The sequence below is a fragment of the Anguilla anguilla genome, chromosome 2, assembly GCF_013347855.1.
Source record: "Anguilla anguilla isolate fAngAng1 chromosome 2, fAngAng1.pri, whole genome shotgun sequence".
Lineage (NCBI taxonomy): Eukaryota > Metazoa > Chordata > Actinopteri > Anguilliformes > Anguillidae > Anguilla > Anguilla anguilla.
Genome location: NC_049202.1, coordinates 53761309 through 53789139, shown reverse-complemented (window position 1 = coordinate 53789139; position 27831 = coordinate 53761309). Strand labels below are relative to the sequence as shown.

At 38.9% G+C, this 27831-nt stretch overlaps 2 protein-coding genes across 4 annotated transcripts in view; one reads left to right on the top strand and one right to left on the bottom strand.

Moving 5' to 3' along the window:
• LOC118220557 (growth arrest-specific protein 7-like) overlaps positions 1–19838 on the top strand; it is an 82088-nt gene extending 62250 nt beyond the window's left edge. For both annotated transcript variants that reach the window (XM_035404397.1, XM_035404398.1), the window contains exons 6-14: positions 594–683; positions 1295–1410; positions 2624–2698; positions 6255–6333; positions 8430–8558; positions 9494–9617; positions 12301–12380; positions 12533–12631; positions 15679–19838. In XM_035404397.1, the coding sequence (XP_035260288.1) occupies positions 594–683; positions 1295–1410; positions 2624–2698; positions 6255–6333; positions 8430–8558; positions 9494–9617; positions 12301–12380; positions 12533–12631; positions 15679–15792 (906 nt within the window). In that variant the 3' untranslated portion in view covers positions 15793–19838. The remainder of the gene's footprint in view (positions 1–593; positions 684–1294; positions 1411–2623; positions 2699–6254; positions 6334–8429; positions 8559–9493; positions 9618–12300; positions 12381–12532; positions 12632–15678) is intronic.
• A 173-nt stretch (positions 19839–20011) lies between these two features.
• The window catches only part of LOC118220556 (myosin-16), a 53819-nt gene continuing 45999 nt past the window's right edge, over positions 20012–27831 (bottom strand). For both annotated transcript variants that reach the window (XM_035404395.1, XM_035404394.1), the window contains 11 exons: positions 27527–27659; positions 27119–27335; positions 26636–26772; positions 25590–25693; positions 24947–25139; positions 23802–24005; positions 23219–23344; positions 22903–23073; positions 22039–22239; positions 21590–21736; positions 20012–21269 (listed from right to left, as the gene is read on the bottom strand). In XM_035404395.1, the coding sequence (XP_035260286.1) occupies positions 21120–21269; positions 21590–21736; positions 22039–22239; positions 22903–23073; positions 23219–23344; positions 23802–24005; positions 24947–25139; positions 25590–25693; positions 26636–26772; positions 27119–27335; positions 27527–27659 (1783 nt within the window). In that variant the 3' untranslated portion in view covers positions 20012–21119. The remainder of the gene's footprint in view (positions 21270–21589; positions 21737–22038; positions 22240–22902; positions 23074–23218; positions 23345–23801; positions 24006–24946; positions 25140–25589; positions 25694–26635; positions 26773–27118; positions 27336–27526; positions 27660–27831) is intronic.

The window sequence follows — 27831 nt, the reverse complement described above, 5'->3', positions numbered from 1 at the left end:
CAGCCGCCTTTTTTTGTTACCCTGGTAATGCGGTTGACTTGAACAGTGCAGCGACCATGTGTGCTGGGCTGGATTGATCAGCACTACACTTGGTGCTGGAGGCAGGGTGACCAGCTGTGTTCAGCTGTGTCTCTCAACGGCAGTGGCAGGATACACGTGAGAGGACAACTCTTTCCTCAGAGCTGTTCTAGTCTTCTGCTTTTGCTGTCAGCACATTAGCTTGTGTGGGTGGTTGAGAGTGAATTAGTCCTGCCACACTCGTGACCTCAAAGGACCCCAGTCCAGAGCAAGACACAAATAAGATCTTGAGCGCACTGAAAACACACACACACACACACACATGCACGCACGCATGCACACACACACACACAAGTGGTATTCACTGGATGGGCACATGTACTCTCATACAGGCACTCACAAATGTTGGTATCTATGAACGAATATACACGCACACACACAGATGGACATGCAGGAGGAAGCCATGAGCAAATGTTCTTGCATGCACATAAATAAATATTCACACTTTAACAGAGTTACGCATGTGCATTTCCTGTTATTGAAGTAGTAAAATAACTCTTTTCTTTTTTCTTCAGATTAATTGTGTCACATTTCCTCTGCCTATGAATATGCCAGAACAGCAGCTCTTAAAACCCAGTGAGTGGAGCTACTGCGATTATTTCTGGGTAAGAGAAGACCTGTCGTTTGCCAACAGTGCTCCCCTTGACCACATGTTGGCAGTTACACCCAGGAACATGACTGCACCTCTGATTCAGAGCAGCAACCTTTTGAGATGTGGATGCGGATGCATGCATAATGCATCACATAGCACTGTCTTTCACAGTGTAATACACCTGCTGCCACTGTAGGAAAATGAATACCAGCCAATTATGTACTTATGTACAACGGGGATCATCTCTGGTTTCTACTCTGGGGTCTTACTCTGTAAATGTCTCAAATACCATGTGACGTGAATCTTAGTGTCTCATTTATCTGATGTTTTCTCAGCATTATGAAATGTTGTCACTTCAGTATCTCCCCCAAGAGAGACAGTGTCATGTAGGGGCAGCCCACACATGAACATTATCAGTCCCTATTTGCCTGTGTTTATAAGTGCACTATTTATGTTTTGTTCTGTAATGAAGTGATACCCATTATCACATTTAAGATCAAAGTAAATTAACATTTTTCTAATGCGAATGTATGCAGTTTGCAAAGGAATTTACGTTCCGTCATGTTTGTTGTCTATTTTTTGCATGCTTCTCATGTTTTCTTTCGCTCTTCCTTCCATACGTAGACTGACAAAAAGGACCCCCAGGGAAACGCCTCTGTGTCTGGCTTCGAGGTTCTGCTTCAGAAGCAGCTGAAGGGTAAACAAATGCAGAAAGAAATGGCGGAGTTCATCCGAGAAAGGTGACTGAATTGATAAGGCCTACATTCTTAATGAATTAACACTGAATTAATTTTAGACAACAGAAGATGCCCCGTGTTTGTACAGTACACATATGCAAAATACATTAGACTAATCTGCACTATCCAATGCTGTCTGCCTATGCAGTGTTTTAGTTTTACTAGACAACGCAATTAAACTATGAGCACTGACTATAAGCACTAAGACATTTTTCATTTTCTGGGTATAATTGTTGTATATGTTTTCCTTTATGGCAAAAGGTACATAATGTCCTGTATTAAATGTGTATATTCAGTAGGAGTCCTATGCCATTTCAAAACTATAATAAATCAAATGCATTGCATTGTGTTAGTCCTGGAAAGTCTATCAGTTTCAATAGTATATTGTTTTATCAAAAGAACCAGAAGCATAGCTTCAGTAACCTCATATTGCAGGCAGGTATTGCCTTGTTCTTTTGTCCTTATTCCAATTGAATGAGCCTACATCAGCATATCAATATCTCTAGAAAGTTGGCAATCTGTTGAAAAGATCCTGTGTGTGGTTATTGTTGCACCACATGTGGTATATTTTTGGCCTGTTATTGAAATGCTTTTACCGTTGCCAAGATACCAGTCGCAATGCAATTGCAATAGCATCCGTCATTTCTTCAATCCATGTTCCTGTATTTGCCTGGCCCAAGCGCATTTGCGTTGCGCAAGGCTGTTTAGCAAAGTCCTGTGAACGTCAGAAATGTGAGCAATATGCAGCATTATTAGGTAAAGCCAGTGGAAAGAACACTCAAGTAAATATAGTTTTCAGATATGAGTAACACGACTGAGTAGCCCCAATAGCCGCAATGGTTATACAGATTGGCATCACTAATCTTTAACGGTTTTTCCCTGCGCTGAACTGTCCTGCTCAACCGTCAAATGTCGGAAGTGTTGGATGCAAAATTATATTAAGTCTAATGAAAGGAAAGGACTCAAAAACGGTTGTTAATAGCCTGCTTTTTTTTCTTTATCAGAGCTCCTCTTGTTTTCATATCCGCTAATTACTAGAATTGCTAGAATTATGTTAAATACATTAAACATGTTTCTAGTTTCTTGATTAGACTATGTTTACACGTATCCACATGACATTACAGAGTACATACACACTTCTAGTAATAGCACAAGAAATTGCACTACCCTATTAGCTCATTCCCCAAGCCTTGATTACCATTTTCCTCCTTTCCAGAATAAAGATTGAAGAGGAATATGCAAAGAACCTTTCAAAGCTCTCACAGATTCCCCTAGCTGCCCAGGAAGAAGGGTGAGTTTTATCATCTTCATTTATATAATCTCTCATTTGCATTTGAGTCAAAAGTATATGCTACAATAGCAGAATGAGTTTTATATATTGTTTTCTAGTTAAACCTCATGTAAAGCTGGGTAAGTATTGATTGTAAAATAATTAATAATTTAACGTGTACAAAACTTTAGCTGCTTTTTGAAAGAAATCTAAATTTTGGGATTTTGAACAACATAGTGTGACATTCTATTCTATGTTGTTTCATTCCAATATAACATTGGACATCTGTGACACTAAAGATTCTGATCCCCTCGTGTGCCATTATTTTCAGTGAACAAGGCCCTGTAGGCAGATGTGATGATACGTCATTGCACATGAGCTATACTTTTCATTTTCTTTGAACTCATGCATAAATCACCAGCAGACGGAAAACTGATTTTAAACATTTTTGCAGGACCTGTTATAAAGTGTCACAATGAGAAAGAGAGATAGTTGTAAGATGGGCCTATATGTAATTTGTATCAATAACAACTCTTAAACTCCAGGCTAGAACAATAACAGATAAATACAATTAAAAAATACATTTAAAAAAATAAAATAAGTTATATACAGTACTTTCATATCCAGAAAAACTACTTTCTATGTAAATGTTCGCTGAAGTGAAAATTAAGGGTCTGTTAATCCTACCACAATACAAAAGTTATATTTTGAAAGGTTTTTCATACTTAGGATACAATCGCTGCAGTTAATTCTCCTGAGCATTTGGCTTTCTGGCTACTGTAATTGTTCCAACACAGAGGTGTGGCTATAATTAAAGTGGTGTGTAGAAAGGCATAACTGGTAAACAACCTTGTGTGTTAACCATTAAATACTTCATTAATGTCTCATGATTTGGTATTACCACGATTTGACAACCTGTGGGTTATGCAATTGTTCTTTGATTAATGAAACAGGGAAATGCAGTACTTTTTGGCTTCAGAGCTAACAGTATATCACCAGGCCCCCTGGCTAGAGTGAATGTTAAAAACAACAGCTGGCAAATCCACAAGTCCCTGAAAGAAATCATTTTAACCCCAAGAGTAAAACAAGCTAGCACTCACATTCTCTGATTAATAGTCTCACAAGATAGCAGCAAGTTTATGTCCAACCTAAATGGTTTCGTTTTGTCAGCTTCTTAGTTCTCACACTCTCTAAAAACGAATGACCAGACGAAACTAGTGCAGTATTATTATCAACTTCTTTCATCGACAAAACAAAAACTGAGAAAGATTGAATCTGATTGCTTTTCATACATTGTTGTTATCATACATTTCAGAATTGGAATGTGTTTTGGTTCTTTGTCAGAGTGGATGCTGCATTGTAACCTCTGTGAAAACATAAGGTATATCGTCCAGTGTACATGCTATATAGATGCAGTGTATATACGTAGTGGGGTCATTGGGTTTCTATATCAAGTGTAAAAGTGTGTGTGTCACAGTGCTGTAACAAGATTCCACTCTGCACAAATGTCTGTAGCTTGGTGCGCTATCATGGCTGAATGACCAAAAGGGGGTATTGTTTGTTATAAAATAGATTACGCCACTGAGGTCTACCCACCCTTTCCCAAAGACATTTAACACAGAACAATACTTGTATTATTCTGTCCATTCAGTTTCTTTGTGGAGAATGATGAATCATTGCTTTGCTAGCTGGTTCCTACATCCATGCTTGGAATCACTTGTTTTTTCATGAATTTACTTGTTGTGTGGCTGCAATGTAAAAGGCATTGTTCTGAAAGGGCATGTGACACTCCTGTACAATACTGTTTTGCTTTTTTCCCCACTTTACTAATCTGTAATTTACTATACTCGATAAATATGCAGACAAATACCCTGTATCATATACACAATACACCGGGGGGGATTTCAAAGGGATACTGTACTGTGTCGTTCACAGCACAAAGTGGGACTGACAAATGTACTGCTATTTTGTATTACTTCAAAAAGAATTTAATTTTGGCCTCTTTCCCAAGAGTATTGTTATACTATTATGGGTAATCTGTGGTGTGGTAACCTTTCTATTTGAAGGGCATGATTTAAATTTGCCAACAGGAAATGTGGTGTTTTCATTCCCTGGAAAGGTATTTTTCAGTCTATTCAGTAATGGCCTACAAATTATTTTTAACTGAAATCAACAGAGCACCCTTGATAGCAGTGTCTATGGGGAATCTTATTGCCCATTGTGGAGTCACTGGACTCGGGGTCAGTGAGGAAAAACTCGGGGTCAGGACTTTGTTGAAAAAAAGGCCACTGAGGAAAATAGTGCTCTTCACATGGAAAGCACCCCTGGAATACTCAGTCCAAACATTTGTGGAATGTTTGTTCAGGGACAATAACAGCTGTAATTTAAGATTTTAGAAAAATAGTGTTTTTGGGCCAAATTAGGGAAATCTCTCAATGAGAAGCATGTGCATTTACCAAAAAAAAAAAAAGAATCTAACACATTCTTCTCGTGACTGAGGGAAATTCTTGCACCTGGGTTCTATACATAGCATGTCTCTCAGAGGAGGTTTAACTGTTTATCACAGATGAAAAACACCCTGGAAGGTTCTTCTTCTGTTGATTATTCATTCTATGAATACTATTCAGTGGGAATTTCTATTAAATATGATTTTCAGTCTTTAAATCTTTGTATTTATATTACTTGTTCATGTGTAGTTCCTCATATTATTTGTTTCTCATTCTGTCTGTTAGCAAAGATATACTTATTTTATTGTATGTGCGTGTAGTGCATTGTACTTGTGCACTGTTTCCAGCTGATGGTTTACTGTGATAAGTAAGAGAGTAAGACTGGAGTCATTTGCAGGTCATCCAAGCTTTCAGTGAACCCTTTAGCTCCCTGACCCAATGTGCTGGGAACTGCTTTGTTCTTTGTGTTATATCACCGCAAATAAAACTTGACTTAAAGGTCAGATAAAGTGATGTTTTTATTATTGTATGTTATTGAATCATTTAATGTCAAATGTACCAGCTCCATTATAGACATTTATGGGAAAATTCACTGAAAGTATTTTTCCATAAAGCTGTTCTCATTGAAATGACTCCTGAGTTTTGTCAGTTCCATTCAGTTTCAGTTCAAACGATTACACTGTCTTGTGCTGAAACACACATCGACAAAGTCATTTTTCTGTTTGGTTTTTCTTGAGCTTAAGAGATCAGAGAATCAGTCAAAACTAGTTTGGTTTGGTTTGGAATCATCAATCATAAATCAGTTAATCAACCATGCATGCATCATAATGCTCAGGGGACTGAATTTTGTTGTGAATTTTATTTATAGTATGATTTTCATTAATTCTATAATTTATACAAAGCAAGAGGATTGTATCCCTTCAAACTCAAAATACAACAGGATTTTCAGCCTGTGATAAGAGGGGCCTAGGTTAACATACACCTTGTGTACTCTACAGCCTCTTACAGCCTCAGTGTCGCAATGTCACTTATAGGCTACAAACCCAAGTGTCTTTTATAGACTAAGAAAGTCTTAGAGGATTAGGTACTGAGTGCTTTTGTTGGTATGACATGCCGCTATCTCTCTGCAGCACACTGGGGGAGGCCTGGGCTCAGCTGAAAAAGAGCCTGGCTGATGAAGCTGAGGTTCACCTGAAGTTCTCATCTAAGGTAATTTCTGAGGTGATTTTGACAACACGCTTATTATAAGGTGTTGTCATTTTTTTATTTGTATTCATTTTATTGTTAAACTCACCAGAAATTGGAAGAAACAGCAGCAATTTTCATAATGGGGCATGAGATGAAAAGAAACCGAAGGACACAGTAAATGCACCAAGCAGTGTCATGTTTTCTATGATAGCAAGCACAACTGTTATCATAAAAATAGATTTTTCCAATACATAACATAAACGGCTTAACAATGTCAATACTGTATTGTTTTTACAGTACTGTTTTAAATTGTGTTTTTCCTTTTATTACAAATTGATAGACTAAAAAGAACAATAGGGAAGTATATTTTACTTTCATATGCACACTATGACTTCCATATGGATTTGCTTTTATTTCGCTCTGCTATTCCATCCCAGCTCTGAAAGGGTTACAGTTGCCAACTTTAACTATTAAAAAAGTCATGTTGTTTTCCATTTTGAAGTTTATAGTTTTCACCCCATTTGGAAATTTTCAGCAACTGTGCCTCTCGTTTTACAGCCCCACATTCCATGCAAGTAGCACTCCTGCTGCTGCTAATCTGTGTGCACTTTTCTGGTGCATTCACCCATAAGCCAGTGAATATTTTCCACAATAAACCTGTGCTGCAGGAGAACCAGCACTGGTGGGAAGAGCTGTTCCACTTTTTCTAAAAACCGCTGGTAGCCTGGGAGCATTTACCTACGTAACATCAGCTGAGTTAAACCCGCTGTGGTCCCGTCAGGATGAAGCCAACTGTGTCCCAAAGACTCATGGTCATAGTTGACTAATAAAGTACTGTAGGATCAAACCTACAATGTGTCGGCTGTAGGGCCTGCCACTTTCACTGGCGTCTATTTTGCCTTAGCATCACTGACTTATTGACATATCTACTGTGGAAAAAGGTTTCTCATTGAAGATGAATGTCACATAGCAGGAAATGTGATACTGTACATGTATGTCTGAATGGACACCATTAGCAGGGCTAAGGGAACAGGCTTCTTTGTGTGCAATCATAGTATCTAGCACAATTCATGTAACAGAACATAACATAACACTACTGACAAGAACTGGCCATTGAGCCCAAAAATGCCCCATTTTCCTAACTAAATTGTACCTAGTGCTCTGATTACCTACAGGCTAGATAGTATCCAACACCGTATCAAGCCTGGTCTTGAGAACCCCCAGAGTTTCTGCCTCTACTATATGACCTGGCAGGCTATTCCACACATTCATCACTCTGTGTATTTTCACATTGCATACTGTGCATATGGAAGCTGTAACTTGCCTGACAGAAAGGTCCTGGACCATAGCTCAAAAGATCGGATATTTATTTTTTGCTTTATAGAGGGGAGCCATGACCAGACACCACATGTGTAACATACTGGCGGGAATGGGGTCATGGGGTGTGTCCTATGTTGCTTAAATGGACTTCCTCATATTTTAAAGTTGCCTCATGCCAGGTGCGGAGCTCCTTATGGTGTTCTGCTTATATGAACCTCAATCCATTAGTGTGTCCTCTCATAGTGGGAGCAGAGTTCTTTCTAATGAAGACCTAGCCATTTTAAGATTTCCAAAGAGCCAAAAACACAACTTTGTTAAGAAGGCCAGAGTTAGATTGAAAACCAAACATAAAATTGGCCCAGTGAATCTCCTGCATTTACATTTTAAAAACAAACAAACAAAAGACATTGGCAATCAGGACTGACTTGCCAGGAAGACATTTGTAAATATTCACATATATAATCTACTGGTAATACCTTGTATTAACATTGAGTAAATTGTATCTTTTAGTAATGCAATTGCAAAGATGGCATTCTTGCTCCTGAGATATGCAAACATGAAACAAAACACTATGTGTGGTTATGAGAAATTATGGTAAGTTTGAACAGACTTCATTTGTCAGTAAAGTACACAATCCATGGTTTGGCCACAGCACAATGGAAGTTAAGTTAATGCAAGTTACATTTTCTGTCTCTTATTTTTCTTACTCATATTACTCTTTACTTGTGTGTTGTAGTACTTGTGTACAGGCATCTTTGTCATGGTTGGAATTTTCTGCTTTTCTTGATGTTTTGCAGCTTCAAAGTGAGGTGGAGAAACCCCTCCTTACATTCCGGGACAACTTTAAAAAAGACTTGAAGAAGTTTGACCACCACATTACTGATCTCAGAAAGCAGCTGGCTAGTCGGTACGCAGCAGTAGAGAAGGTAGGGGACCGGACAAAACTACGTCACACTGCTGAACTTGACTCTGTATCTTGTAAAGCCAGCTTTTTTCTGTTGTGCTGCATTATTTTCACAACATTTCACATATTTTTATTTGAATGAGAAGGAAATTAAGCTTACTACTGAACAGTATCCATTTATTCTTATTATATATGACAAGTCAATGATTAAAAGTACAAAGTATGATATGGTAAATTATATAGAATGCAAATTTTACACCTCCAGGCAAACAACACTCCATATTATTTATTTCCCAGCTGTTAAAAATGTTTGTCACTTTCAGTGCAATCTGTTAAAGTGGAATTCTATTAGAGCTTTCCCATGTTGAGCTATTTTAGATGTGACTGCTATACTGCAGATTTCAATATTGGCCTGTTTTATCTCAAGCACATACTGTAAGAAATGACTTATTCAGGCCTCTATTGTTTTCTTACTGTACACTTGTCACCATATTTTGACTTGCTGCTTTCTTGAATCTCGGCCAGCAGACTCAGAGTCTGTCAGAGTCAGAGAGTGTTCCTTCCTTTTGATGTTCTGGAATTTCAGAAATATTGTCAGATATTTGCGGCTCTTTCACAATGGTATTTGGCCATTTCTTGGTGCAAGAATGTGTGCTGATACCATAGATAATCAGATATCCATACACTTCACACAGAAATTTACAAGTCAGGCACATTACCAAAGTTGTACCATTTTAATAATGATGCTTAGAACACATCATAAAGATACAATAAATCAGCCATTCTACAAAGACAAGGAGGAAAAAAGGCATTTTGAAATAAACAGAATGCTTGAGTAATACCCACGTCTGGGGAAAAAAGAAGATGAGGTTTGCTGGGAGTACACATTGAATATGGAATAGATAGACAGGTCTGAGGTCGACAGTGAATGACTCATACTGTTCTGTATACTTCAAGGCCCGCAAAGCCCTAGCGGACAGGCAGAAAGACCTGGAGGTTAAAACCCAGCAGCTGGAGATCAAACTCAGCAACAAGACAGAGGAGGACATAAAGAAGGCCCGACGGAAATCTACACAAGCAGGTCAGAAGTCATCAGGAGGTCCACTTGTGCTGCAGATTACATTGAAAGCTATTTAATAATGTAGACATAACATCTCAGGTCTATTGTTCAAGTGCCTGATATGTATTTAGAGCTGATGTGTATTTTACTGAGGATGGATTAATTTATTAAATATAGCTCAGGTGAAATAATTGTGCAGGTGCAGCCATGAAGAATGTGGAGATACCAAACCATTTGCCTTTATTAATGATTTTCAAGCAAATCATTTTTCTGGTTGTTTTATGACAGATTAATGTCTCATATACAGTATATGCCTCAAGATGATAGGTAGAAACAGTGGCAATGCTGGAAGCAGTCTTTATTTAGCCAGTATTTCCCGTTTCTATATGCGATAGACCTTGGAAAGATGTTATGCTCTATTTTAATGCTGTAGTAATGGGTGTAGGCTACCACTTTAGTCCCCTGTGGCTAATCTTTTGGCAGCAGTGAGGAACAGTTTAAATGAGGGGCTTGTCCTGTCGAGGTCAGCCATTCTAAACTCAGGAAGATTGGAAACGCAAACACATACTCTGAAATAAAAGGTTGGGGGGAGGGGGTGGCTGTGGGAGGAAAGCGTATGCTCCAGACAGATTATTTCACACTGCCTGAAGAGGTTTAAAATTTTGAAAAGAGTCTTGTGAGCATAAACAGATAAGGCCTTCTGGAGTGATGGTGCTGTCTGAAGTAAGCATGGTGAGAACATTCCATATGGGCTGCACGCATGTTTTAAACACCGGACTGTTGGGCAGGAATCTTAGAGACTGGTCGTTATCAGGAGCAAAAACACGAGAGCTTCAGATAATGATTACAGAGGTTAGCTGTCAGAGATTAGTGTGAGATGTCTGAGAGGGTGCAGGAAGCAGAGTGTATGTCTGGCCACTGGCACCCTCTGCCCCAGCAGAGAGCTGAACATTCCGGGGAATCGATGTTGAAACACAGGAACAGGAACTTGATGACTAACGAATGTACTCTGAGATGAGCAGTGAAGGAAATGAAATGAAATGTATGTAATGAGGAAGAACATGTAGAAAACCCCAGTTTTAACAAGCAGTGTTTTTAATGGACACGTCATGAAGACTGTTTAAAGTACCCATGTCCAAAGTTTATGTATTTATTTATTAATTTACTTTTTGTGCAATATAAAACATGATATAAAACGCATCTCAAATACTGTTTTTCACAAGAATAAACTGATCACTCACTGACATGGGGAATGGAACCAATTCAATTCTAATGACATATACACAGAATATGAAAAAAGTCCACATTTGTAATCAGATGCATGCTGCAGTCCACAGTATGACAGATGGCACTTGAAAACAACACATGCAGATATCATGCTGTATTTTTTAGCTGTTCTACTCACAGGGGTAGTCACTGCTTTCATCAGATGCTAGTACATAGCTAGACTGAAACTAGCCTGCATCACTGATCACTTTTTAAACATTTTCTAAAGATTTAATACGGTCTAATACAGATTTAATGATTACATTCAAAGTGAGATATAATTTGCTCTTGTGCAGATTTGAATTGATTCTCTCACTCTGATAGCCCCTGCTAGATATATAAAAGAATAATTTCTGGCCAAGGGAGGCACTTTTGGCTCTGCTTAGGTAGATCATCAGAAGTAAATTAAATTCATGAACCAGTGCATTCACCGATTGTGAGTGTGAAAGTTCTGTTTTTGTGAACTCTTTGTGATTTGGACAGCATTACAAAGCTGGAATCCAAATGAGGTAACTTCAGACTTCTTGCAACTGCAGAATCATGTTGCCAACAACACCAACTCCAGAATATTAGCAGTAATGTGACACATATATTGTTTGTGAAGGAAAAATAGAGCCTTGAAATCTGAAACAGACAAGAGTGCTTCACTTTTTCCAGCTGTACCGAGTTCCAGACAGTGTGTACCAACTGCTAGGCATTGCAAATATCACACCTGAAAAGAATTAACATATTTTACTGTATGGCAGTGATATTCCCCCCATTTCTGTACTTTTTTCACCAAATGTGTACATCATATTTCCTAGTTTTGGTCATGCAGTTTTTACCTTAAATATGTACAATCCAGACAACCTGATAAACAATTTCAGCCTCACCCATGTGATGCAATAAGTTTCAGTTTCAGAATAAGCTAACTATTGCAAGCTAATAAATAAAAATCTCTCACTTGAGTCAGACTGAAAACATGTTGCATCATTCAGCAACATAAAGTAACAAAAATAACATTGAGTGCAATTGACAAAACTTTTAGGCTATTATGCTGCATTTGTGTTCCAAGAACCCTTTACCCAAACATGATTCACAAATCTTTTGCCACATTTTCTCTCTTGGAGTATTTAAATTCATTTTGAGTACGATGAATAGTGTATGGACTAAAATGTGGGACTTAAAAAGGTTTTTTAAAAAATGTTTTAAAAATAAATAATGGAGCCATTTATAAACACTGTTTATAAACACTGTATATGTTAAAGTTGCCCCAGATTTATATGGGGATTGGGGAATTCAGTCATGTGGTAGGAAGCCATATGATGATGCATAAACATGGTCACTGGCGCCACCTGTTGGAAAAAAACTATATACATCTTTTTGCAGTAACTACGCTGGGTGGGTTTTGGGCCAGCAGACTACCACTGTTCTCAATTATATGTGCCCTATTCTACAGGGGATGACCTGATGCGCTGTGTTGATCTTTATAATCAGTCCCAGTCCAAATGGTTTGAGGAGATGGTGACCTCAAGTCTGGTAAACTCAAGTCTTTGTTTTCCTGCTTGTGTTGTGCTAGCTTTTGATAACATTTTAACTGCAGAATCTGTCATTATTCAGATTAATTAATCTTTTGTATGCTAACTGCACAATGTAATACACGTTTGTCTCTTTCTGTTTGTATTATATAGGAATTGGAGAGATTGGAGGTAGAACGTGTGGAGATGATAAGACAGCACCTGTGTCAGTATACAACGCTACGACACGAAACAGACATGTTCAACCAAAGTGTAAGGAAACCTTTCAAAGGGACAGATTTCAGTCATAAGCTTCAGCCATTAGCAACAACACATAAGTACATTCCCTATATTAAACCACACATTTTACTGCCTTCCCCTGCTTGTTAATGCAAATAGCCTGCTCCTCCAAACAGCAAATCACATGGCTGCACCTCAATATATAAAGAAAGCAGACATGGTAAAGAGGTTTATTTGTTGTTTGACCAAACATTAGAATGGGTGATCTAAGTGTGATCCAAGTGACCATAGTATTATTGTTGGTGCCAGACGTGGTGCTTCAAGCATCTCAGAAACAGCTGCCTTCCTGGGATTTTCAATTCACTGCAGTCTCAAAAGTTTACAGAAAATGGTGCAGGGAACAAAAAAAAAACTCAGTGAGCAGCAGCTCTGTGGGCAGAAACACCTCATTAATGACAGAAGTCAGAGTAGAATGGGCAGACCCATTCAAGTTAACAGAATGGCCACAAATACTCAAATACATACAGTGGTGTGCAGAAGGACACATTTAACCTTGAAGCGAATGGCCTACAGCAGTAGAAGTCCACTCCTGTCAGCTAAGAACAGTAAAACGAGGCTACAGCATGGCATGTTATCACCAAAACTGGATGATTGAATATAAATAAAAACATTGCCTGGTCTGACAAATCTCGAGTCCTGCTGCGACATGCGGATGGTAGGGTCAGAATTTGGTGTAAACAGTATGAATCCATGGATCTAACCTGTCTTGTGTTGTTATGTCAGGACATCCACCTGTGTTACATTAACTTGGTGTAATGTAATGGATGTAACACTAAGCAAGGTTAACAATAATCCCAACCTCACAGAAGACCATGTTGAGCACACAGTGATATATACAAAGGGTGGGAGTTAGATCTATGCTACATTATGCTATGCACAAATACACGCATAGCACAGGCTACAGGGTCTCACCGGGCAGCCAGAGTGTAGGTCCAGAACCCATGCTGGAGTGGAAATGGTCTTCTCTTCAAAAGTCTGGCCACCAGCCCCTCACAGATTCAAAATAACAATGGAGATAAACACTGCCTACCCCTTGCAACCTGTGCTCTTTTCCAAAATAATTTTCTGTAACTAAGGAGAAATAGCATGTACAGCAGATGATCTAGGAAGCGTGTTATAGAAAAAGTTGTTGGTATGTGCAGAATTTTTGGTAGTCAGCAGAATCAGTGAACAATGGACAGCAGACTGTCAGATGCAGATGCAGATTATCTATATAGTCCTGCATCTTTTTACTTATGCTGCTCCACGACAGTCTTCAGAATCCTCAATAGCAGGCATGGGTCTGGGAATGTTTTCAGCACCTTGTTGAATCCTTGCCAGGAAGAATTCTGGCTGTTCTGGAGGCAAAAGGGGTACTAGATAGGTATATTTAATAAAGTGTATAAATTGTATAATAAAGTGCACCTAATGATCCACCACAGACAAGATATTGCGCACCTGATGCAGCAACCATTACTACTTCATTACATTACATTACATTATAGGCATTTAGCAGACGCTCTTATCCAGAGCGACGTACAACAAGTGCATAGGTTTCATGATGTAGAGGCGCAAAAGAAACTTACTTATCACTATTGTGTGGCCAGCACAGAAAGAATCAATTCTAATTTTAAGATAGCTGTTTCTTTTCCCTGATTAGTTTTTTCATGAAAGGTGATTTTTGCATCTTGATACCCACAACATTATAAAAGCCACCCAGAAGTTATAATCAGCCATAGTTGGAATATTGCAAGTACCGTATTAGACTGAATAACTTCAATGGGTTTAGTCTAATCCAGAATAATGTGGGCTTCATGTTTCAAGGTTCGAACATATCCCTCCCCTTATTCTTCTTGCCCTGGGAGTCCTGCATAGTTAGGAGAGGTGGGAGAGAGCCTATACTGACACTGTGTAGAAGTTGAGAGAGCCAGAGTGGTCTCTCAGGAGCAATTATTTATAACTGAGTTTCCAAAATATTTCCAGCTGTCAGACTTTGCAGCAAGTGTTGACGTGTTGCTTCTGTCCAATCCCAATACGTGGGATACAATACCTGACTATGCTTCATTCTACCACTAGGGGCCACCCAAGTAAAGAATAGCAAGTTTAACTGGCGAGTATACTATTTTGCAGACTATTACATTCTAGAGTACCTTTTCTTCATCAGGTGTTACCAGTAAGCTAGTTAAATCTCTTGTACCAGCCAAACCTTCCATTCTGAACTGGACTCCAGAAAGAAAGCTGAATTATAGCTTGTCTTGCTGTTTCAAACTTGAGTATCAGTTAACTTTGGTGTAAAAGAGAAGGTGGATCAGCATACCTCCTCCCTTGTCCTGTGATGTCTTTCTGGTCTTTCACCTGAGATGCCCTCAGGGCAAAAAACTACAGTCTCCATCCTCCTCTTTTATGTATGCAGAGCAGGAAGCGCAAGGTGTTGGCCGATGTTACCATGTGTTCTGTCTACAGCCTCATCTGCAATACAAAGGCATCATGTTCCCCTCTGATTAGTACATTATAGATTCACTCAGTGCGTCAGTGAGTCAGCACAGGTCAAACATCAAAGGATAGTCTTCTATAAATAAATATTTCTGTTAGTTACCCATCCCCAAGAAGTATCAGAAAACAGGGATGGCAGTAATGAAATGTGACCCGTTTAATAGGTGGAAAAACCTGCATTCATAGCCTGGGGTAAAATACATGCAGTTAAGTCTGTACTGGGCAGGCTCATTGCCAACTTTGACATACTGGGTTGGTTTAGTTGTTAATGATGCCTGTAAGTTTAGCAGACATTGTAGAACTAGCATGAGTTTTATTGGAACACAGTTGTTTGGAGAGATTCCTACAAGCATACTATAATTGCTGCCACTTGGGTCTACCAACTAGATGTCCCTGGTCCGGGTGCACACCCACATAAACACATATAAATACACACAAACACATGTTAAACCTAGTCAAGTACACAGATTAATACATGGATTCCTTTTTCTGACTAATAAACACTTTTTCTTTAGTTGAATTAACTCACATGCGTTTGTGATATTTAGACGGTGGAGCCGGTGGACCAGCTTCTCCAAAACGTGGACCCAGCCAAAGACAGAGAGCTGTGGGTGAATGAACACAAAACTGGGCAACTCCGGCCGGTGGACATGGAGATCTAAATGAGTCACACCTGGAGCCACACTGTCCTCCGAGGGCCACAGAGAAGCACAGGGTGTGGCTTCGCTTCAGGATCACCCACATCTCACAGGAACATTCCAAACTCAGAGCCTGAGACTATTAACGGCAACACTCCATGTACTGTACCCATGGCTACAAGGCGAATATTTTAGTGTCATTATATTTTTGGATCAATATTTAAGGCATTAGCCAAGGCTGTATTAGTGACCAACCAGAAATCTTGACTTTAAAATATGTATTAGTCAGCATATTATTCACATTACTGGGCATATATGAAGGCTTTTCACAATGACTGCATTCTTCATTTAAGAATTTGCTTGGAACAAAAGACGTATGGTGTTTAAGGCCTGGATCACAGAAACAGTGGGTTTTCTGTAGGGTCTAGATTATGATGAATCTTGTGCACCTCCTGTTCTAAGTCAACTTTTATTTATCACTTTTTGAGGAGATGTGAAGTTTTCAATTTTCAATCCTGAGCATTAGTTTTTTAAATGCCTTTCCCCCTTTTTCTCCCCCATTTTGTAATGCCCAACTGCATATATTTCAGGACTCATTGCTACAACCTCCGCTATCCATTCAGGAATAATTTTATGTCAGCTGCTGGTTTTACATAACAGCTTGCAAGATTCCGAGTCGGACAGAGGTGGTTGCAAGTGTGCAATAAGGCAGTGTAATCCCAATTTTGTAACACTATGCGGGGCTGCTGTTCACAACCGGATTCCAAACCAGACTGTGGGGCCCATCCATGATATCAGTGTCTTACCAGGATGAGCCACTCAACAGCCCCCAGTCATGTGTTTTTTGTTTTTAAAATGTGTTACATGTTGCACAGTTCAGACAGAGCACAGCACACCTGAATTGTTTTTTTGTTTTGTTTTTTTAACCATAAATGCGACCCCTTGTTAAATTGTTTCATTAATCAGATAGGTAATGTTACTAATATCTGCTAATTTACAAGGGTTTATGTTGCTTCACCTTGTAATTACCACCAGATGCTGTCTTAATGGATGCCTTATTTGTTGATCCTAATTTATAGTATTGTCCATGTTTCATAGAGTCTTTTCTGTTCAAACTGAGATTGCTTGCAGATGCATACAGTTCATCTTGCTCTAATTGCCTGCTTTGCAATACTGGTCACAGGCGAGTATTTAATTATAATTTCTTCCAGTGCCTTTGGTCTAAGCAAGGAAATTGATAAACTAATGTGCAATCCCTTCCTAAAATGTTTCTTCACCCACACAGTTGACATTAACATGGCAGTCTCACTGTGTGTCTGTGCATGTTTGGACCATACTGTATAGCACATGATATTCTGTGCCCCACTATATTCCTGGCTTCACAAGGAATCAAAATAGAAGAATAATTGTATGTATGTTATCTATATTACATGCATTTAAATATAAATATATTAGTGAATTGTGAACTGAAGTAAAGAAGGTTAACTGAGTTCCTGTATGCATAAATAGACAATGTACACACATGTACACACACTTGTAAATTAATAAATATTCCCATTATACGATATGTCCTGTTTAGGGTTGACAACTGATCATATGTGGAAGGCTGAACAGCAATTCCTCATTCAGCCACTAAACTCCACTTACTATATGCATTTCCACTTCTTGTGGTGTAGACTAAATTATAATTTTATTGACCTTATTTTTATTAATAACTTCTGTATGGATGCAAACAATCCAGAATCACTAAGAAATACATTCAGAAATCATGAAGAGGTTACTTCAGTTAAATGTTATATGGATTCACAATATGTAAAATGAAGCTATTTTATTAATTTTCAAATGTTATCTTGCAGGCCACTTTTAAAGTATGCAACATGATTGTAATGGCAGGACTAAATTTATCTCATTTTAACATAAGGACATTTTATAGGGGTTCGGGTGACGGTATATACACTTCTAAGGCAGCTGCTACTTTTAATTAAGCACAGATTCAGGGAAACTTCTTCATTCACACACATCCTCAATATGAAGTCAGTTTGCATAAATGATTAATAGAGGCAAATTTCTTTATGTTTATGACTAAATACCAAAACCATCCTCAAATTATGGATTTGTATTTCATACAGGAAATACTGTCCATGATATTGGAAGAGACCAGAGCAGAGATACTAATCAAGATTCTGTCCTCAGTATGGAGTGTGGGATTTCTAAAACTACATCTACAGGTGTACCATTCAAGTCATTGCCGTGTATTTTAAATGTTATATATACATAATTCAACTTTAGAAAAACTGGATTCATCCTTTGATTGTGATTACATTGTGTGAAGGCCATATATATTTTAAATATTGTAAGAAAAAAGGTTTAGGGTGGGTTTAAGTTGGCTAGTGTTTCTTGTGTTAATGAAACAATATGCAAAGCAAATACAAATTTCCAAATTGTCAAGAAAAAAGAGGAAAAATTGTTTAACAAAATAAATGTTTCTTGTCTTGTCAGTCCCTGCAAGTACCACGTATGTTCAGTTGAGCATGCATAATTTTGAATGTCAACTAGGATTTGTCAATACTCTGAAATGGTTCTGTAATCTGACAATCTAAGGATGGAAGGACTAGCTTCTATGAAATTTGAAGATGGCTTTGGCACTGCTAGCAAAGAACATGCAGCTGTCGTAAGATGTGATCTGTGGGGCACTGCACGTGGAATGTCTCTGGTTTAGACGCCATGGTGATGATCTGTGCCTACAAGGTTAAATATAGGGAAAATGTTTCAGATCGTGTCTCCCTTGAGGCATTATTCCATTTAATCTATATTGTTCAGTTTTGTTTTGTGAATATTGATTATTTTTTGTCTTTTGAGAGAAGCCCTTGCACTTTCATACTGATATGCTGTCCCCAGAGTTTATAATTTTTTTTTTTAATTCTGCAATTATCCATTTTGAATGGATCCTTAAAAAACAATTAATAATTTCCTTCTGACTGCAACATGTGCAGCTCAATGGTATTTTATTTTTTGACCAATGTGAGACCAAAGAGGATATTTCCTCATCCATTTTAAAGCAAAGCTCCAGATGTACAATTGGTATGACTGCTCAGTCATTCTACTATTTGCAGTGTATGTCATTTCCATTGTATCACACAAATTCATCAGGATTTTTAAAATGCCTGCCATGATACTGAACAACCAGAACATGCTCTATACAGGCCTTCTGAAAACCAGTGACTGCCACAGTAGGCACAGTTGCCTGAGGCAACCATACTTGTCTCAGGGTTCCTTGCTTGACATACTATGGAAGATTTGAACATGAAGGCACTGGTGATGGCTTTCAGCTTAGACTGCTAACTAATGGATAGTTGTTGTTTTCTTTTTTTCTTTATATCTCAATCCTCTGATTGTAAATGACCATAGACTATGTTTTGGTTAAGCTGAGGTAAAGATGTGGTCATAGCAACAGTATATTTGTATGTATTTCCCATCACAACTCACAGTTATTATTTTGATACTACTGTGGATATGGCTGCTCTGTTTAAATAAATTTAAAAAAAAACAGGGATCTCCTTTCTTTAAATTGCCATACTGTGCAATCCAGAACAAAAAAAATATATTCTCAGTGGTCAAAAAATTACTAAAAATTATATATATAATATAGATGTGTTGCAAAACCGCAGCCAAGATTTGTCGTAGGAGGGGTACAGATAATATATTAAACCTATTTTACACAATGCTTATTTTTATACAGAAATTAACAGGAACACTGTTTTGTTCTTTATTCCTTTTCAGAGAACTTTTAACAGGATAACATTATCAACTACGTTTATATTTAATCAATCACTAAATCAGCAGCTTTTTTTCCCATTGAATTACCCTAAGTATTACTGATGTATATGTAATTACTGTTTCATATTGATACCTAAATGTTGTGTAAAGTGTAATATCGAAATCTGATTCTGTTGAAAGTATGTAACTAGAACATTGAAAGTTTTAAAAGATTGTAAATGAAGATATAACTGCTCTTCAGTGAATGTTTTGCATTACTATAAAACATTGATTAAATTGGATGTTAAAACTACTGTGTACAGTTTCTGATATGGTCCTAAGGCTTTCTCAGAGTAAATCTCAAAAGATTTTATTTTATAAAATGTTTTGTATTAGTTATATTTATGTTGTCTCTGAACATTGCACGCTTTCCATTGTATTAACAACAGGACTAATGCTTTATGTTAATATCAAAAATGGATTTTAAGATGGTACAAATAATTTTATTTAAAAGTCACAATCCAGTATAAAATGGACCCTGAATTGACATACAATTCCTTTAAACTACTGAAGATACAACTATCAAGTAAAAACCTTTGAACATTTTTTTTTACTTTGTACATTAAAAAATATTAATATGACAACATAAAAGTAATCCCGTTTATAATACGACTGAATGTTCCACTAACACAATCCATGCTTCCATTTTACAGTTCAAATGTGGGACCCAAATCAAACCAGTTCACAGTATTTCACAATACATTATGCATTTTTATCATTATTCATTTAGTTCCTTTTCTCTCCCAGGGATGAAGTGAACATATATTAATATGTAAGTACTATGCATATTATCAAATGATTCAAAATCTGATGGTCACACATTATTCTGCTGCATTTACTGTAAATAAACAAGGCAAAAGACACAAGACCTGAACCAAAAAACAGATCAAACTTTTCATATACCTTGAGTAAAAATACATTTCCCAAAGGCTCTCCCTAATATTTTGTCTGGCACCTTCACCAAATGCTTTCAAGAATCAGTCTTATACTTTAGGTTTGGATCTGTTCCAGAGGACACAGTTTTGGACAGACATAAATATATGTTGTCAAGAAGCCAAAATAACTAGTTATTACAATACTATATATTGCAGAAACAAAGCTCAATTGAACTGTTTTTTTCCACTTTTGTTTTTTGCATTATTGTGAAAACCCACAAAACTGAAATTTGATCTACAGAACTGAATTAGCCTCTTAAGATGTAATTTTTCTTTTCATGCTCCTCACAGCTATAGCTGTGTTACAGGTTGTTTGAATTAATTTCTTTTTACTTCACATATGTAGTTAATTTCTTATTTCTGCATTATATATAATGTACTCAACATGGCATCCAAACAAGTTAAAAAGTGGAAAGATGTATGCTTAACCTAACCAACCAAGCAAATCAGGGGATCCTGTGAACATGTGAAAGAATAAACATTTAAAAATGAGAATCAAATCTGTATGAGAGTCTTTGTTTTGTTTTTTGTTTTTGCTCCATCTGGAATGTTTTGTACTTATTGTGTTGTCCCACATTCATTGATGTCTGCGTAGACATGTTACTCAATCATGAGTTTCTTCAGTGAGTTGAGATAGGCAGGAATGAGAGAACTGACTGAGTCATCGTCATTGATGATCTTTTCTCCTCGGCCCTCTGACCCGACAGAACTTGGTGACCTGACGACGCCAGGAAATGGAGTGCTGTAACCCTGAAGAAGATGAGACATAAAACCAGATAGGTAACGAGCAAAATTGATCAAAACATTGAATTAATGCAGACAAAGCCCCCAATGGTGTCATTAACATGCTTCAATACTTTGTCTCTGTTGATATCCACTCTATTGATAGGCTGTACAAAGATGTGGATATCACAGCAGCACTTACGGACTACTGAGTCTGTGCTTACACCATGACTGGTCAACTAATAAAAATTTTATCATTGGACTGAACCACTTCCTTTTTCAATTTTATTGTTCAATGACAGCACGGTATCAGCATAGTAATAGTTATGAAGTAAGAGGAAACTTACGGAGGAATAGCCCTTGCCAAAACTCCCTCGGTTCTTGGTCCTGATCTTGGTGAGTGCAGACTCTGCAATGTCGGCCCGCTCCTCAGCATCATCTAACTCATGGACTGTCTTTCTGTACTTGGCCAGATTCATGTTTGCCTGCTCTTCCTGAAAGGCGTAGGGATTGGTGAACAATAATGGCAACCGTGTTATCTTACTTTCAATGAACTGCCTTTAGGAAATGGTACAAGGTAAATTTGAACATTTTTCATTATGAGACAGAACACATCATATCAAACTAGTGATACCCTTTTTTGAGTGCTCATTTCTTTTGAAGGGTCCATTTCTAGCACTACCTGAGATAATTAAGATATGGTAAAACAGGTAATTTTCTTGATAAGTATGGTCAATTAATCATTTTATGACTGCCATTGACAGTGTACTCTAAAGTTGTGTTTAGAAAGTCATACCGCTTCCTCCACTTGTCTCTTGTAGGCCTTCATTTTGTTCTGCAGCCTCTCCACCAGCTCCTGCATTCTCTGGTGGTTCTTCTGGTCCTCCTCTGACTGGAAGAGGAGCTCCTTCAGACGGCGTTCATTCTTCCGAAGGGTCTTCACGGTTTCAGCATGCCTCTTCTGCTCTGTATCCAGATCTAACTCCAGTTCCTTCACCTGTGAAGAGGACAAAACCATAAGAACAAACATGACAGAGAAGATGAGTTCAACTGACTACACATTACCAATAGAACAAGTGGGTGTGAAATGGCTGTTCATTGTTGTGTGAAATACGAAGAAGCCAAAAAACCCCTGATGTTATATTAAATGATACAGAGCTTACAAGGTAATACACATTTTAAATGGCAGATAATGTGGTAAATACAAGGTGCACTATGCTTAGGAAACATACGGGGACTTATTCTTAAGGTGTATGGAGGCTCATGTTTAATGCAAAGAGGGTGCACTGTATTTAATCTTGTGTTTGGTTTGTAGATTAATATTACAACGGTATATGGAGGCTTGTGTGAGGGTGCACTGTTATAGGTTGTTTTCTGAAGGCTTAAGGGGATTTGTTTGATAAGCAGAGGTTGTATTCTGTAGGCATATATAGGCTTGCTTGTTGGGTAGAGGTTGTATTCTAGAGGCATAGACAGGCTTATCTGGTAAATAGCGATTGTATTTTGGATGCATACAGAGGCTTGTTTAGTAAGTAGAGGTATTTCAAGGCTTGTTTGATAGGTAGAGGTTATATTCTGGAGGCATATGGAGGTTTGTTTGGTAAATAGAGGTTATATTCTGGAGATATGTGAAGGCTTGTTTGGTATGTAGAGGTTGTACCTTTCCTTCCAGTTTCTGAATGATTTTCTTGCCACCCTTCAGGGCCAGCTGCTCTGCCTCATCCAACCGCACAGTCATGTCCTTGACCTGAGCCTCCAGGCCCTTCTTCACCCTCTCTAACTGCAGCGTGTGTTCCTGCTCATGACGCAGCTCCTCCGCAACCCGGGCAGCCTGTCACAGGACGCAACGCTCACACGTCACACTTGCACAGCAGGGTGTAAAAGCAAAATTCCTTGCTGATATGCTTGATCCAACTGGCCCACACACACACACACACACACACAAAGACACACGCATCGATAGAGGGGTGGCATACCTCAAACGTGGCTTTCTTTGCCTTATCATTGGCTGCTCGCACCTCGCCATGTAGTTCCTCATGCTCTTGTGTGAGCTGCTGCAAGTCTGCCTCCAGCTTCCTTTTCCCACTGTTAGCTGACTGGAACTGCAGACCACAAGGAAAAAACAGGCTGCCTTTACATAGATACCCAGCATGCCCGTTCACACAAATTTCTCTCATGATATAGAATATATTCCCATGTGGACAAATGCAAATTTCCAGTTATTTCACAAATTTGTTGCAGTTTATTCAATGTGCATTGTCTGAAAATAACTCTTCTGTTTGATTACTGAATGAACAAGGGCACTGCTATCAATTGTAGAGGCATTTCTAAGAAAATGTACTGAAAGCATCCGACAGGTCCTTTATAGTTTCATCTTTAAAGTTGACAAAACACAAGCATCCATCTAGTGATTTAAAACATGGTCCTGCAACAGATTGAGGACTTACTGTCCACATGTGGCTATGAAGGTTAATGGTCTGCATTTTCCACTTTTTATTCTTACTTTCACATGAATTACTCTCAGTAGGTTAGGGGATAAAAAAAAAAGCAGGAGCAGACCTGGCTGTTGATCTCGTTGTACTTCTCAGTCATCTCCAGCAGCTCCGTCTCCAGGGCCTTGCGGGCCCGCTCTGCAGCTTCCAGCCCAGCGCGCGTCTCCTCGCTCTCACCCACCAGTAGGGTGCAGCGGCGCTCCAACAAGGCGTGCTCCTCACGCAGCTCCACATGCTGATGTGAATCTTCCTCCATCTGAGCCTGCAGGTCCTGCCAAGGACACCAGGAGGGACAGGGTCAGTCAATCACTTGTGACAGAATAATAACTGACTCAGAACCCTAAGGAATACAAAGCAGTTACATTATCCATGATTCCTCACAGTGAAGTATCTCCACAGTTCCTGTGTGGTATGGGTGTACCCCAGAGGTGAGGAAGGAGGGCTGTATCTGTTTCTGCCCTTAATGACTTAATTAGCCCTAAAATTTATGCCATCTGACATTTTAACTACATTTCTTGATACGTGTATGAATGACAACTGAAGACTGTTTTTGTATTTCTACATGAAATATTTTACTGTGATCCATTCTATGAGTGAACCAGTGTGGGTGCATACAACCAATTAGCTCATTTAGCTAGGCTAATTGGTGAAAACAAAAACCTGCGTACAGACTAGCCCACCAAAACTGGAATTAACCACTCTTTGTGCACATTGACAAAATATTATGTAGAATATCCAGCAGATGGTGCTGTAACCTTCCAGTGCTATCAATTCAAGGGTCTGGGCACACACAAACCAGATATTTCATTTTAATTGTGTGTAGTTCAGTGTGGAAAAAAATTTAACTAGTCATAGTCTCTTTTTGAAAAGGAATGTCTATTATCTGCATGGCTGTCTCTACATGCCTGCATGTATGTGTAGGGAACTGTGAATTAAACAATACATGTTAGTCACAGATATAAAACAAAATACTCACGCAGTTAGATTTATATGTCTATGTTAGGAGCAGACCACTTCCCATAATGCTATAAAAATTTGTTGCATCTAAAAGCAGCATGGCTTAAATACTGATGCAGGATAAAGTCAATGTATGTGTTTATTCATGTAATTTTTTGTCTTTATTTTGTAACATCTCCATTACAATATGATGCTCTGACATTCTAGCAACTTCCATGCACATGTAGGGGGTTCTCGTGACCCTGACTTCCCCACCTTGATTTGCTGCTGCATTTTCTTGATGGTCTTCATCAGCTCCCCATTGTTCTTAGTCAGCAGATCCAACTGGAGCTCCAGCTCACTGAGGTCACTCTCAAGCTTCTTCTTTACCCGCACTCCCTCTGTGCGACCTTTCACCTCGGCATCCAGGCTAGCCTGCAGGGACTCCAGAGTTCTTTGGTAGTTTTTTCTGAGCAGGGGCAGAAAACAGATCATTGTGTCTCAATCAATAACTGTACTATAATACTTATAGTACTCCACTATTCTTCACACACTTCCAAGGACTGAACATGTAAGAAAGACTATTTTTTAGTAGAACTGGATGCAATTTCTGATGTTGCCTAAATGCCCAAACACAGGGGAAGTCACAGCCAAAGGAGAAAGGAACTTACCAGGAGAAGGAGAAATTATCTTGTATTAGTGAGAGCAGGAAAGAAAAAAAAATGAAAGATGCTAGTGTTAGCAGCAAGATACAGATGATGTTCATCAGACTGAATCAGGAACTAGCATGAAGTCAATAGCTCTGTCGTGCATGTCACGTAGATAAACTTAACATTAGCGTAAGTGTAATGTGTGTGATGACAGATTCTGGTCAGATGGAGATAGCAGACAGCGTTGGGGTGACGAAGAGAGAAATCACCTGGCTGCTTCAAACTCCTCCTCCTTCTCCTGCAGCTTGCGCTCCGTCTCCGCCTTGGCTTGAGACAGCTCCAGCTGCAGACGCAGGACCTTCGTCTCCTCTGCCTGAGATGGGTGAGAGAGAAAATACTGAATATCACACTCTAAAGCCATATCGCTATTTATACATTAAAATAATTAATCTGGAGATGTTGGAATGTTAGAAATATAACTGCAGCAGCAGACCAACCTTCGCAGTAAAGAAGAGTTTTTATTTATTTATTTCTAATTGAGTGTTGAACAAAATGCTAAATGGTACTGCTCCACACCCATTTTAGCAGGTTATAGTTCAACTGAAGAATTTTACATATTTCCTTTCAAGACAGAATATCTCAAGCTACCTTGCACCTCAGGTATTTACTTGCTTGACAACTTCCCTATGATTCTTGCACTTGACGACAGAGGCAATAAAGACATGGCTTTGTTGAAGGTTTTAAAAGCTAGCCCTCAGGCAACAGGGGAGGTAATCTAGCAAGCATGACATCTCAGTTTCTTGTGCTAATCACCCGGGGGTCCCGGGCAAGTCAAATGGTAGACATTTTCGTAACTGGGGAAACTGAGCAATCTATTCTTATCACTGGCCAAGATCACCAACAAACCTAATTATGGAGTGCTAATTCAGGTTGTAGCCCAGGAGGGGTTTTCCTTTGCCATGTATGGCCAAACTTACTTCTACTTTAAAAAAGAATAAAATATAATAAGCCATTGCTTGGAGACAGAAAATAGAATGTTTACTGTCTGGAATCTATTGCAAAGCTCAAATTTGAGAGGTGAGAATTTGAATGTTTATTGCATATTTCTTACACAAATTTTGAATTGAGTAGTGTTGGAAAAAGAGAGAAGTGGAAACCTTATATGGCATATAGCATGCTAATGTGCATTTTGAAGTATGCATGTGTTAGACCTAGGCTTGTTCTTCAAATGCCCACAGGCAAGGTATTTGGGCCCTTATTTAAGCCCTTGGTGTGACTAGCAAGCAGACATGGTGATAACAGATGTACTCCATACCTCCAGCGCAGCCTCAGACTCCTCAAGCGAAGCCTGAAGCTCCTCCTTCTCCATCTCCATTTTCTTCTTAGTTTTTTGCAGCTCGTGCACACTCTTCCCGCCTTCAGAAAGCTGGTCTGTGAGATCAGCTATCTCTTCTGAAATAACACCAGGGAGGTCTTTATCAGAAACACAACACAGGGGCCTGAAGCAAGGGGGTGGTGGTGGGGGGTGGGAGTGTCGCCTTACGATGGAGAGCTTTGAAAAAAAAGTTAAACACAAGACAAATGGTGGGTCTGTAGAGCTGTTGTTGGTCTGCGCTGTGGACTTCCTGCAGGTCATGGGTTGGTCAGCCCCTGAACTGCTGAGGGACATGTTTTACCCACAGTATTCCAGTTCAAAGCCAAGCAGCCTAAACAGTTCCAGATTTAGTGAACAGTCTCCAGTCTCACCTTTGAAGATTGGTTTGGATTATAAGCATGTATTGGGCCCTCAGCCTCTTACCCTGGAAGGCTTTGTTCTCCCTACGTAGGGCCTCCCCCTGTTCCAGAGCTTCCTCGTAGGTCGTTTTCAGCTTGAAAAGCTCAGTGGCGTGCTGGCGACTCTCCTTCTGGCAGCCCTCCACCTCTGACACCAGGTCCTCACACTTCTGCCTCCAGTCAGAGAGCTGCTTCTCCATGACCTTCTGCTTTTTGTCTAGAACTGTTGCCGAGCCATTTGCCTGGACACAGAGAGAGAGAGAGAGAGAGAGAGAGAGAGAGAGAGCAATAGATGGAGAGAGAGAGAGAGAGAGAGAGAGAGAGAGCAATAGATGGAGAGAGAAAGAGGGAGAGTGTCAAATGTAAAACAGTTTAAAACAATCTGAGGTCATATATTTGCATGGATGGTTTGGAATCTGGTTGTAAGCCCTACCTTTTCAAGATCCAGACAGAGCTCCTCCACCTCTCCCTGTAGCCTCTGTTTGGTCTTCTCCAGGTTAGAACACTTGGCTTGAGTGGCCTCTACAGCTTCCTCAGCTTCTTGCAGCCGGGATGACAGCTTCTTCCTGAAATGCAGAAAACACATACACACATTAATGCACATACACATTCACTCATAAACACATTAACACACGCACATGCACACATACACACATAAATGTACATGCAAATAAACACAAATATCAGCCATTTTATTTTAAATTCTTGGCTTTGAACAACTGTATTGATAGGTGCATG